This window comes from Bufo gargarizans, chromosome 5 (assembly GCF_014858855.1).
Source record: "Bufo gargarizans isolate SCDJY-AF-19 chromosome 5, ASM1485885v1, whole genome shotgun sequence".
In the NCBI taxonomy this organism is placed as follows: domain Eukaryota; kingdom Metazoa; phylum Chordata; class Amphibia; order Anura; family Bufonidae; genus Bufo; species Bufo gargarizans.
Window position 1 is genome coordinate 354932201 of NC_058084.1, and position 13844 is coordinate 354946044.

Here is a 13844-nt window from a genome sequence, read left to right on the forward strand (position 1 = left end):
GGTACGGCTACACTGGTGACATGAATTGTCGCAGCCACAATAGCAATTAGAAGTGAATAGGATTGCTGGGTGAGTCGCATGAAATCCAATAGTGTTCTATTTCTTTTGACTTGCGTGGCGATCCCATTAATTTCTATGGTATCTCTACTACTCTGCCATCCTGGCCGCGACACATGTGGTGCGACCGGTGTTGCCGTACTCTTAAGCCCATCTTTCCTTTGTAATGGTGAGATGAGACAACCCCTTTAAGCTAGCCATACATATTAAACGTTAGCAGGACTGGCTGACCACCTAATGTGTACGGAGACCGTCTGAATCGTCCCGTGCGAGAACCAGGAGCGACGTGGGTGCTGGGGAGCCAGGTAAGTATAACCTCTGTCAGATGCACGGGGAGGCATTTTAAGGGTGAAATTTGCAGATAAAACTGCAAACATAATTCACATGCTGCAAATTTGGAAATCTCCAATGCAGGTCAATTTCTGCATGGAAAAAACCTTAGTGTACATGACATTTGTGTAATCTCGCACACTTTTCTCAGGTGTCAGGGCAACCTTAGAGTTGCCAGCTTCTTGGTCTGACAACCCCTTTATGGGGTTATTTTGCCAGCTGCAGTCCAGGAACGAAATGTATTCCAGTGGGACATACAACATGGCTTCTCGCACACCATTCCTCGCTGTGTTTTGGTCCCACAGCGTGGGGTACTGCACCCCTCACACTCGCCGCTCTGAGGACCGCAGCCTAATCTCTCCACAAGCGGGAACCACCACCCACGTGACTCCAGCGCTCAGAATGAAAAAGGCGGATTGCAGGCGGGTCACGTGACGTCTGGGCGCTAAGTATAAAGGAGGCGGAGCGCGGGAGCGAGTCATTTATTGCAGAAGGCTCTTGAGGTGTTTAGGTGCTAGGCGGCCCTGAGGTGTACGAGCGGTAAGTGGCGGTTGTTTCTTGCACGTACGTTTACCAGACTTTCTAGTTAGCTGTGGAGTCTGACGAGCGTGTACAGCTATCTTTACGCGTTATTCGGGTCACTGTGTGGGGATAAGAATGGCAGCTGGAGTTGTCGTGTACCCGGTGTGGCTGTAATGCTGGAGCCCTCAGTCCGGGATGACCCCCGGCGCTCCAGCTGATGTGGCGCAGACCAGGTGCGGCCTCCTCCGCCCAGCGACCCCACAATGCAGTGTCTTATCTGCTGGTGTAGTCTCGGGTTACCTCCCAGACCCCCGCCCTGGGCTGCTGCCTGTACAGCTTTGCGTTGGGCCCTGCACTGGAGGGCTTTCTGGTGGAATCTGCAGGTTCCTCCCCTGCTGCTATTTGTGTATAGTAAGCACCCAGCTCAGCACTGAAAGTCTAGTGCTCTCACTGTATTAGTGTACATTATTTGGAGGGACCCAGTAAGAAGCTGATGGGGGTCTGTCATTGTGGGTGTGAACAGAGCTTGTTTGCTGTCTAAAAAACAAAAAAATCATTAACAAAATGGTGGTCTCTGTAGTGTAAAAATAGTATCTTGTGATGTTAGGGCTTCTCCGACTTGTGTCCTGACATGTGGCGGAGCTGCCTGCGTTGTCATCTGTGGTCTGACCCTGCTGTGACAGGGCATTTGGATAAATCCAGAGACCATTCACTTTACTAGTTGATCTCTTAAATCCTCCATTGATATTCACTACACTGATAGTGGGTGATCTAGTCTGTACATATAGAATAAGCCTGGCTGTGACTATACATTACCATAGCTTACCTGGAGTAATAATGTTCTCTGTGCTTTACAGATCATAATGCATTCCAACAAGAAGCCCCGATCTGATGCCGACAGACCTGCCATTTCTATCAAGGTATTTAACCCCGTAGTCTGCTGGCTTGTATTTTCTCAATGTTAAATGGGTTACTATCTTTGTCGTATGGGTGGAATGGTAAATGCCACATCTAACAGGCACCTTAATTGCTTGCTAAGGAGCTGGGGGTAACATTCAGGTTGCCAATGGAAGTCAATGTGGGCTTCTGTGTGGAGATGTGCTGTTCTAGTATTAGAGTCACTCTAAAATCTCTGGAATTGTAGGTCACGGACAAATCTAATTTCCCATGGAGAGCAGGGAAACAGAGTGCACAATAGTGTAATATGTTCAACCGGATAAGGATATCAGAGTGAGAAATATCCAAACTCGCCTTATGAAGTTGTGCTCCGGCAGGCACAACTCTACTGTAAGCTTAATGAAAAGACCTTTAGACCAGGACTGCAGCCGCAGATCTTGTAGTCTCTTGGATGGGATGTCCAGTCCCCCAAAAGAAATTCATGGTAGAAAAAAGAGGCTCTGCGTCGGCGCGAAATCACTAGTGGAAGCGGTCGTATAGATGGATTTTTTTATTCAGAAACAATGCGTTTCGGGGATCAGAGACTATGTTTGTGAAACCTGATAAAGGGGAGTCTCTGATCCCCAAAACGCGTTGTTTCTGAATAAAAGAATCCATCTAAGACCGCTTCCACTAGTGATTTCGCGCCGACGCAGAGCCTCTTTTCTCTACCACTCTAAAATCTCTTGCACCCCAGTATTTGCTGTTACTCAGATTCTGCTATTAGGCCCCCATACATACTAGTGTATTGTCAGCTGAACTGGATATAAGTTGGGCTGACCATCTGAGTGTGGAGCTCCCAACAGATATCGAGAGAATGATCAGGCAAAATGAATATTTTGTCCCATTCTCCTGGAGTTGCCAGTCTGCCTTCTCCTCGTTGAATACATGTTTGGCAGTACAAAATGTGTATGTGGAGTCATGAGAGCGGTCAGCCAAGCCAACGAGCATTTAGGGCTCATTCAGATAACTATGCTGTCTGCAGCAGATTTTTATTTATTTTTTTCAGATTAGATGCTGTCCCATGCACTTCTAATGGGCCCTTTTCTTCTATTGCACTGTTCAGCAAATCAAGGCCTGGACTATTGAATCGATCAGCAAAAAAATGTAATCAGTTTTTTCCCTTCACCCATGACGGCACCAGAGAGATGGATCTGCCACCACAACTGGACAGGAAGCCCCAGAGCAATCAAAAAGGGACACCCAACCTCCTCCCTCAGTGGTTTCCTGTCCTCTGGACAGAGGAGCATGTAGCCTCCAAGGCTGTGAAACAAGGAACACCTTATGAATTTGGGTTATACAGTGAATATTTGTTGTGTGGTTGGTATGAATCTGTTTGGTGCCTTTAGCATGATTGACTGCTTCTTGGCTTTTGGGGGGAGGCCTGGTTGGTTGTCTATTGGCTTCAGGCTGATTACCTTTGATATCATGTTGGTTTCATTGAATTCCGAACCCTGTGCATGCTTGGCTGGGCCTGTCTGGCTGAACGTTTTTGCATCTATGCCGGCTTTGAATGCCTGGTCTGCTGAGCGCCTGTGCATCTATGCCTGGTTGGTTGAACACTTGTGTCCATGCTGTGTTAGCTGACAGCCTTAGGGTCTATGTCTGACTGATTACCCCTTTGGGTTCATATAAAAAATGATGGGAGCCTGTGCCTTTCTGGTTCACTGCCTTGAGCCAGTGGTAATAGTCAGTCTTTGTGGCAGGGTGACTATTGTAATGGTTCACTATCAATTGTAACCAGAGTGGGCGACAATGGGAGATTGTTTAACTATTGAAATTACTTTAGCTAAAATAGAACTCTTATTATGACATTAAAATGTGGGTAAGTTAACTCGCATACCTTGATGATAAAACTATGAGCTGTCCTAGATCACAATAGCACTAGGTCTGAGAATTGTCATGTACTCAGACCAGATACTAGGACTGTGTATACACAGGGAGCAAATTGTGTCTGCAGGGCAGACTGATCTGTTTTGAACCGCTTGGGAGCGCTGAACAGATCTCACTGGCATTTTGGCTTTCCGTTTGAAAGTAGCCTCAGAAACATGTTGAGCAGAATTGGGTCGGATACCTTGAGTGATGTAGATACAAATATCCCATTGAAAGGAATCAAAACTAGATTGTGGCCAGCCTGTAGGAGTAGGTGCACCTAAGGTAGCAGTTCAGGGCTCAGTGATAGCATCTAACCCTGCTAATTTGTATAGTGCTGGGGCACTGTGTGTGGGGGTCTAGTTAGGCGTTTACCGCTAGATATACACACCTGCTGCCCTGCATACACACAATTTGCTCCCTTTGTATACACAGTCCTAGCATCTGGTCTGAGTACATGACAATTCTCAGACTTGGTGCTATTGTGATCTAGGACAGCTCATAGTTTTACCTATGTGCGTGAGTTGAATTGCCCACATTTTAATGTCATAATAAGTTATATTTTAATAGTTATTTCAATAGTTAAAGGGGTTGTCCAGTTTCAGAGCTGAACCCAACATGCCTCCATTTTCTCCCAGGCAGCCCCCCCTGACTTGAGCCTTGGAGCAGTTCATGCTCCCATGCTTTCCTTTGCCCTGCACTAAATTGCGTGGGACAAAGGCATTTTCAGGAGTTCTAGTGACGAACCAGGCTCTGTGGGGCTGTCGGGAAGCCTGGTGACCTCACAAGCACTGATGGATGGGCTTTAGTGCAGACCTAGCCAGTAAAACTGCTAGGGCTGCACTAAAGCACACCCATCAGAACCAGTGATGTCACTGAACTCACTGCCCGGTGGAAGCTTCTGCCTGGCAGTGTTATTGTAAACAAAAGAGCCCTTGACCTGCGTGATCTAGCATGAGATGCTCCAATGCTAGCCTCAGGGGGACTGCCTGGGTGAAAATATGGGTATGTCCAGGTTCAGCTCTAAACCGGGACAACCCCTTTTTTTTTTTAAATGACTATTTTCATGGCCTCATTTTCCAATGGAGCAGATTGCTTCCATGTTATGCTTGCCTGGGATGACTGCTCCTCCAGCTTTGCATTGTAGCTGGCTGCTGCTGGGCTTATCTAGTTTTCAGCTGCTTAGGCTACTTTCACACTATTGTTCAGAACGGATCCGTCTGCATTATATTGTAAAAAAAAAAAGTCTAAGTGTGAAAGTAGCCTGAACGGATCCGTCCAGACTTTTACATTGAAAGTCAATGGGGGACGGATCCGTTTGAAGATTGACCCATAGTGTCATCTTCAAACGGATCCGTCCCCATTGACTTACATTGTAAGTCTGGACGGATCTGTACGCCTCCGCACGGCCAGGCGGACACCCAAACGCTGCAAGCGGCGTTCAGGTGTCTGCCTGCTGAGCAGAGGCTGAACGCTGCCAGACTGATGCATTCTGAGCGGATCCGCGTCCACTCAAAATGCATTAGTGCTGGACGGATGCGTTCGGGGCCGCTTGTGAGCCCCTTCAAATGGAGCTCACAAGCGGACACCCGAACGCTAGTGTGAAAGTAGCCTTACTTTGCATGGGCTGTGTCTGCATGGTTGGCAGCTTTGGTCACCATGTCTGTGGCTGGTGGCTTGTGCCGCCATGTCTTGATAACTGACTGTTCTTGCAACAGTATCTGGATGACGGTACCAGGCTCTGATTGGGTGTCTGTGACGAGCTGTGCCTGAGATGTAACAATGTCTTGGTGGCGGTCTACCTTAATGGCTATGCCTGCATGGTGAACTGGTTCTGTGGCTATGCATTATTGACAGTTAGTAGTTTAATCTACAATAAGCATAGTACACTAAGCCCTATATCAGTGATGGCGAACCTTTTAGAGACCGGGTGCCCAAACTGCAGCCCAAAACCCACTTATTTATCGCAAAGTGCCAACACACCAATTTACCCTGAATACTACAGTCCAATATAGTATCTTCCATGTACTTTATCATTTACCTATAATAGCCTGTCTGCATTCAGTGCGCTGCCTGTGCTGTTCATAGTGCACCCAGCGCTGATGAATGGCTTGTAAAGTCCAGAGTATATTGGTACACCATAGACTTCTTCCAGGGTGAGGGTGCCCACAGAGAGCTGAGTGCAGCCTCTGGCACCCATGCCATAGGTTCGCCATCACTGCCCTATATAGTGCTCTTTAAACCACTTGCAGCAGATCTGTGAGCTCTTCCAGATAAGGGATTGATGCCATGGTAGGGTTATATAGTGGATTCCAGATTGCAAAAAAACCTGGAGATTTTGGCATCTGAAGTTCTTGTGGTACTCCAGTGGATCTTGAATCACTGGGTGGGGAGTTTAGTTTCATCAGATGGATACCAAAACGCTGCAAGCAGTGTTTTGGTGTCCCCCAAAGCGGAATGGAGCCTAAACTGATGCATTCTGAGCGGATCCTTTTCCATTCAGAATGTAAACTGATCTGTTTTGGACCGCTTGTGAATCCTGAACAGAGCTCAAACGGAAAGCCAAAATGCCAGTGTGAAAGTAGACCAATACCTGTTCTGGCATGAGTCTGTACCCCACTTTTTATTTTTTATATACTGGCACCTAAGCCCCAGTGGTTCTGGTATACGTTTGACTAGTAGTTCCAGATTGTTTAGGTCATTCATGACACAAACTGACATGCATCTGAATGAACTACAAGCTAAAATACAATATTCCCAGGTACATGTCATATATAGCTGCTGGTGTCAAATGTTGCAATTTGAGAATGCAATAATCCATAACTTTAAAGGGTTTGACATAATAGTTGAGATGTTTAACAATGCAGGTTCCCACAGTTCTCAGCACTTCTTCTGCTGATTGACAGGAAGATAATAATCGGCATTAGAACCTGACCGTGGGAAAGTTGAGCTCATGTCACATGCAGTATGGTGTGAATCAGTGACTTTCTCACGGTACTGCAGTGATACAGTTGTAACCTGTTATCTGGCAGCTTGTTTGCCCTAGTACAGTGGCGGCAGAGCTATTAGAGAACCTTTCTTCACGTAATCCCTGTGTTTACTCTGCTGTAATATTGATTAAACTTTTTTTTTTTTTTGGCTGAATGGCTTGTCTAGTTTTAAGAATAGCCCTCTGTTCTTGGTAACATGTAGGGACACTGGCTGTCCCTTGTAAAGTTTTATGTTGACACTGAAACCATTTTCTTCCAGAACTTTTTCAATGATAAAGGATGTGAAAATGCTCCAAGAAGGACTCTGAAGGTGATTCAGCCCTCTGCCACTGGTCAGCTTGTAGGCCGTACCACAGAGGTATGTATTAATACTGTAGTACCCTCAGCACCTACTCCTGCTGAATGTGTAGGGACCCTCATGTGGCCCATGTCTAATTTCTGGGGAGATAATATTTGTAGTGGTTCTGCTGTAACCTTGATAGACCTTCACATGGTTTGATGTCTGTCTATTCTCTTCTGTAGACCAAAAATTCAACAAAAAGAAAACTCTGGAATGATCAGATCACTTCAAAGAAGGCGAAGGTGGAAGTCGCTGTTGATCCAGAACAAAGGGAAAATAAAGACTCTACAAATGAAGCTTATGAACTTATGGTGCAAGGTGAGTGATTCTTGGCAAAGATACTATAGGGACATAAAATACAGCAGATAATTACCTGGCTTTATATAATGGTTCTGAAATTTCTATGTAGAAAACCCTACTTACCAGTACTGGAAGGAGCTTGCAGAGGAAAGAAGAAAGGCCCTCTATGAAGTACTACAGGAAAATGAAAAGGTAACCAGATGCTCAACTATAATACCTTTTGTGCTGTCACTGGAGGCCACATAGTGATGTGCAGACCTAGGAGTTTAATTATACAGATTTGCCACAGTTTAAAGGGGGTTCTCCAAGATTAAAATGGCTTCCATCAACCTGTCCAACAAGAGCAGGACTGGTTGCAATTACTTGCAAAGCTGCCTAGGTGGGATAAGGGAGTGGGGCCTCACCATACAGTATGCTATGGAATATACTGGTTAGTGTTCCTGACAGGCTGGTCAGCCATGATGGTATATCATATGCAAGATTGCATCTATTGTAAATCAGTATGTCGAGTGGCCCAACCAGTCCTGCTCATTCTAGGACAGGCTGCTGGTGGCAATTTAAAATTCCTTAAGTAGTTGGTGTGGAGGTTTATAGAATACAACAGGGATGGCCAACTTGCTGCTCTCCAGCTGTTGTAAAACTAACTCACACAATGCCCTCCTGGTGGCTGTAGGCATGCTGGGAGTTGTAGTTTTGCAACAGCTGGAGAGCCACAGGTTAGTCATCCCTGGAATACAATGCTAACTTGTAGTAATCAAGCTTTGCCTTTCTCTCATCTAAATGTGCAAATATTCAGTAGCATACAAGTAGGTTTTTAATTACAAGATTGCTGTGAGTTAAGATTTATTGATACTTTTGTACAGTAATAAGTGGTCTCTCATTTGACAGCTGCATAAAGAAATTGAGCTCAAAGATGGAGAGATCGAAAAGTTGAAGCAGGAAAATGATGAACTCATGGAACTAGCAGGACATGTGCAACACATGGCTAACTTGATAGAGGTGAGTCTTACTGGCTTTGGAGTGCTCATACATGGACTTGCCAAGCTAAATCTTGACATGCACACTTTGCTTCACACTTAAACTCTACTCTGGGGGTGTGGCTTAAAACCATCTTTGGTGTAAATTTGTCTGAGGATATGGTGCACTAAATTTATTAGTTTGAGCCCACTGATGGCATATCTACATACTGCCTGGTCAAAGATTTCACTAAAATGTTCTGAGGGTACAGCTACATTGCAAAGCAAATGTATGGCTAGATGGTAACACTTCCTAGAAAGTATTTCAATGGTCTCACAATGCAACAGTTGCAGTTCTGCAGCATGCCATGGCTGACAGTGTTTTTTGTTCACAGAGGCTTACTGGAAGTGCACCTCAAAGTCTTGAGGACTTAAAGAACCTAGACTTGGAAGAAGCCAGATATGAAGATGAGGCAGAATTGGAGGATCAGCAGTCATTATCTTCCAGTATGGAACATGAAGATGCATAAACTACAAAGGATGTTTATAAGTGGCCATGGATTGTCTTAGTGCATAGACTGGCTGTAACTGCCACTACATATTCAGCCAGTTTATTGGAACTTGTGGGAAACTTCAGGGCTAGGAGGAAATGTCTGTGACGTAACTGCCACTTCGGACACAAGTAATGGTTGCCCTTCCAGGAGGCCACTTTTCAGAACTGCAAATACTATGTATTTCACATGTAAATAGTTTTTAATCCACTGGCCTTGATAAAAGGTGGTTGTATATTTAGTTTTTTAATAAATGAGTTCAAAATGACTTCTGGACACCTTTTTCAATATTTTTTCCCCATAATCTTGAGTTGAATTCAATACAAATAGCAGTCAACATGCACCAGATATAGTTGGGTCCATATATGGGACAAAAGTGAATTTGTAAACTTTTAAGTTTCAAGTAAAAACATCCTTTTCCCAAAATAAGGTGAAAACCATAAAAAAAGTAGACATTGGGTATCGCTGAGTCTGTATTGACAGACTATAAAAATATCACATGAACTAACCCCTCAGATGAACACTTGCTTCACAAAGTGTAATACCAAGCGATCAGTCATATGCACCCTAAAATAGTACCATCAGTCATCTCATACCAAAAAAAAAAATTAGCCCCTACATAAGTTGACCCAAAAAAAATGACAGAATATGGAGACACCAAAATATTTTCTTTTTGCCTTTCACCCATGATGGCACCACGGGAGAGGATCCACCCAATTTAGTGTGGTTTCCAGTCTCTGGGGAAGCCTGTAGTTTTACTTTTTCAGGCTCCCTCCAGTGCTCCTACACTGACCCCCTATAGTGGGCTGGATTTCTCCCTGTCGTACCTGCTGCAATATAATCCCAGGAACTGCATCTCTGGTGCGCTGAAAGGGATGGGCAGAGTCGCAACAAAACTCTGAAGGGAGTACTTTGTGTTCTGGAGCATACAGTGCCTGGTGGCTTTGGTGATATGCTAGAGGCTAAGACTTCTGGACCCCAGGAGGAGGAGCTTCCAGGAAAGAAGTTAGGCCAAGGAAAGGTGCCATGTGTCACGTGACAGTGTTACATTACAGAAGCACCTATGAGAAGGGTGCATTGTGGATAGATAGCCGGTGTCCTAGCAGCGCTGGTGCAGTAACAGAAGCGGCATGGAGGACAAGCACGTGGAAGTGTCTGCAGTCCCTTCAGCCTTGGTACCTCTGAGGGGGTGAGTGCTCTGGGCATAATTTGCTTTCCTCTGCTGATGTACTTGTACTAATGTGTTACAGACAAAATCTAGGAAAGTGGTGCCAAAATAAGAACAAAGAATGTGTTGTAACACTAGGTTGTCATCTGAATGGGAGGTGTCAGCCATGTATTGATAGAACTGTGGTTGAGGAATTGTAATCTTTTTACAAATTTCTTTAGGCACTTGTCAAAGTTAATTCTACCTTTATCTAAAGAATCTAGAATTGGACATGATCCTATACAGGAACACAATGCAATTGATTCTAATGAAGGTGACATGCCTTCCTCATATATCCAGTCTGATTCACACCCATCATCTTCTGGAGAAGGTGAAATTAGTGGTAGACCCAGTTTTCCTATAAGACCAACTCAAACGCCATGTTGGCATTGAAGAGGCAAAATAACTGTCTATCCAGGATATTATGTTTGGCAGGCTGAAATCTAGCCACCATAGCACCTTTCCACTTCATAAAAAATGTTTCATCTTTGGCGGTGTGGCAGCTGGTGCTAATGGCTGTTTGAAAGTGGAGCTCCTGCACCCAGCGACAGAACAGCAGCACAGGCTTTACCAGCAACCTGTGTGTAGAAAAAAACATACCCATTACCCATGAAGACCAAGGGGAAGAGGTGACCGGGAGAGAAGTCTGGTCCACCATCTCCCACGTCCCCCTCTGCAGCTCTTGTGCATCAGTCTCCCCACCGCAGCAGATACCGGGGACAGCTCCACTGAACCCAGACAATGAGTGTCCCCTGTGTCTCGGCCCACATGGAAGGGCAAGGCACTTTCACAGCCACATCCTGATGGACGGGACAACAGTGATACAGCACTCTCCAACGTGGCAGGCACCATTTTTCCCCTTCCCCCACGACAGCACCTTAGAAAGATGGCTCCGCCCCAGGACAGGAAACCTGCAGCATAAAAAGTTGGAGCCGCTCTCCCACCTCAGTGAGGTTTCCTGTCCTGGTACAGGAGCCTGCAGTTTGGCTGTCCTGACCTGGAAGCCCCGGTAGATGCCGGAGGGTCAGCGGCGGTGTGCTTGTACCTGCCTGAGTATTCCTTGCCCACAGGTGTCGGGTAGCAGGAAGGAGGTGGCAGGGATCGCGGTCCACAGAAGGCGCCGGTCCCTCAGACGAGGAGGACCGCACCGATGTGCTGTGTGGCCAGAAGGCTCCAGAATACTGCAGACCAGCCAGGACGCATGCAGATGCTGGGTGATGGAGGATACCAGAGAGGATAGATCTGTAGAAGATGTCGTGTTTGAGGGGCTTGGGGAAAGGAAGCGTAGATGTTTCCCTGTCCATAGATCTATTTCAGCGGTAATAGAAATAAATGGCTTTTTATCTGGCTTTTTCCACTCTAAGACCTTTAAACGGAAGTACCCCTTTGAGGAGGAGGCTTCTACATCTTGGGACAAGGCCCCAAAACTGGATGTAGCCATTTCTAAGATTTCTAAAAGATCCTCCCTGCTTTTTGAGGACATGGGATTTTTAAGAGACCCCTTAGATAAGAGAATAGATTCTTCCCTTAAGAATTTGTGGGAATCTTCTGCGGCTGCTTTCAGACCTAGTATAGCTGCCACTGTTTCGAGGTCTGTTACTGTGGTTAGATAGGCTGGAGGGGCAGATTAGGGATAAATGCCCTAGAGAGCAGTTGTTAGCTTCTATACCCACTTTCCAGAAGGCCGCTGACTTTATTGCAGATGCCTCGGTGGATGCGGTGAGGCTGGAAGCAAGAGCCGCATCCCTTTCCAATTCTGCGCGACGTGCTTTGTGGCTTAAAAATTGGAAAGGGGGAGATATGCCGTCCAAGCTGAGGCAATGTAGCATCCCCTGTGATGGCCAGTTTCTTTTTGGGTCTGAACTTGACTCTTTACTTGAAAAAGCGGCAGATAGAGAAAATTTCCCCAGGAGTCATTCACTCAGTTCAAGCTGTATAAACGGCCCTTTCGGAACCAGTCAAGATTTCAAAATAAGAAGCAGACGGGGGACAGAGAGCAGGGAGCAAGGCCTAGATCTGGAAGTAAAGGTTTTTTGTTTAGATCAGCCACAGCTCGTGCGGGAAAACAGGAAAAGCAATGACGCCATGATCCCAGTAGGAGGAAGATTAAAATTCTTCCTTCCTGCTTGGGAAAAGTTGGCAGGGAAATGGTTGATAGGTCTTCTGCGGGAGGGTCTAAGATTGGAGTTCTTGATACCCCGCAGAAAGATTTGTGATTTCAAGATCTTTGCTTATAATGGGGAGGAACCAGGTCAGATTACTTACAAAAAGAGACCAATTGATTTTCGAGGAGATAGAGGGGAGAGTGCTTTATCTCACGGCCATTCATATCAGAGGGGTCGAGAATTCTCGAGCGGACTTACTGAGTCGCCACAGGTTACGTCAGGGGGAGTGGTCACTGAATCCAGAGATTTTCTCCCAGATAGTAGATTTATGGGGTCTGCCTTCAGTAGACATGTTCGCCACAAGGGAGAACAGAAAGGTACAGAAATTCTTCTCCCTCAGTCCAAAGGAGTGCCCATCTGGGGTTGGACGCCTTCCTCCAGAGATGGGACTTTCCTCTAGGTTATGCCTTTCCCCCGCTACAGTTGATTCTGCTAGTGATAAGGAAGATCAGATACGAAGGGGCAAGAGTAATTCTGATAGCTCCCTTCTGGCCGAAGAGGGCGTGGTTTTCCCTGTTGAGAGCCATGTCGCTTTCGGATCCGTGGATCCTGCCAGGAATTCCGGACCTATTGTCACAGGGTCCAGTGTTCCACCCGGAAGTAGAGTCTCTACATCTTTCGGCGTGGAATTTGAGGTCATTTTTAGCTAGTCAGGGATTCTCTAAGGAGGTCATTTCCACTCTGATGAAAAGTAGGAAGGAGATGACTAATATTATTTATGCTGGTATGGAGAAAGTTCCTGTCCTTTATAGGCGCAGAAAGGGTTTCCTTGCCGTTTAGAATTTGCAGTGGTTCAGGTGTTGGATTTTTTACAGAGGGGATTGTCCCTCGGGTTGGCAAAAAGTACACTAAAAGTGCAGGTGTCAGCTTTGTCGGTCTTGGGGAGAAAGAGTTTAGCCATGGACCCTTGGGTCGTTAGGTTTTTTAAGGAAGTAGATAGGATTACGCCAGTAACAGGCCCTAGATTTCCTCCCTAGGACCTTAACTTAGTGTTAAATGCCCTTACCAGACTTACCTTTGAACCTCTAGTCTCTTGCTCAGTTAAAGTGCTTTCCCTTAAGCTAGTTTTGCTGGTAGCCTTAACATCAGCCAGGGGGGTTGGGGAGATTCAGGCCCTATCCATTAACCCCCCCCCTTTTATGTCAATCAGAGAAGACAGGGTAGTTCTCAGACCAGATCCTGGTTTTATGCCAAAGGTTCCTTCTAGGACAAATAGGGCTCAGGAGGTGGTTCCAGCTTTCTTTTCAGAACCAAAAGATGACCGAGAGAAGGAGCTACATTCCCTTGATGTCAGGAGGTGTATTTTGCAGTACCTGGATGTGACTAAAGACTGGAGAAAGTCTTCCGCCTTATTTGTTCTGTTCGGTGGGGCTAGAAAAGGTAATACTGCCTCTAAGGCATCTATTGCCCGCTGGATCAGAGAAGCTATATCCTTGGCGTATTCAGTGTCCGGTGCGTCTCCCCCTGTTTCTGTGAGGGCTCACTCCACGAGGGCGGTGTCGACTTCTTGGGCAGAGAGGGCCAGCGTATCTATTGAACAGATCTGTCGGGCTGCCACCTGGTCTTCTCCGTCCAGTTTCTTTAAGCACTATAGGCTTCAGCTTGACTCTATTTCTGA

The 13844-nt window shown here is 46.0% G+C and overlaps 1 protein-coding gene across 1 annotated transcript; it reads left to right on the forward strand.

The window, feature by feature from the left end:
* The first annotated feature begins 846 nt into the window (after positions 1-846).
* GMNN (geminin DNA replication inhibitor) lies at positions 847-9122 on the forward strand. The gene is made up of 7 exons (XM_044293427.1): positions 847-927; positions 1767-1829; positions 6967-7065; positions 7230-7365; positions 7457-7539; positions 8236-8346; positions 8699-9122. Exons 2-7 carry the CDS (start codon positions 1773-1775, stop codon positions 8831-8833), a joined length of 621 nt encoding a protein of 206 aa, XP_044149362.1. The 5' UTR covers positions 847-927; positions 1767-1772; the 3' UTR covers positions 8834-9122.
* The last annotated feature ends 4722 nt before the right edge of the window (positions 9123-13844 follow it).

Coding starts and splice junctions, on each gene's coding strand:
- GMNN (XM_044293427.1), top strand. CDS start 1,773: ATGCATTCCAACAAGAAGCCCCGATCTGATGCCGACAGACCTGCCATT. Junction 7,366..7,456: donor TTATGAACTTATGGTGCAAG/GTGAGTGATTCT, acceptor ATTTCTATGTAG/AAAACCCTACTTACCAGTAC. Junction 8,347..8,698: donor ACATGGCTAACTTGATAGAG/GTGAGTCTTACT, acceptor TTTTGTTCACAG/AGGCTTACTGGAAGTGCACC.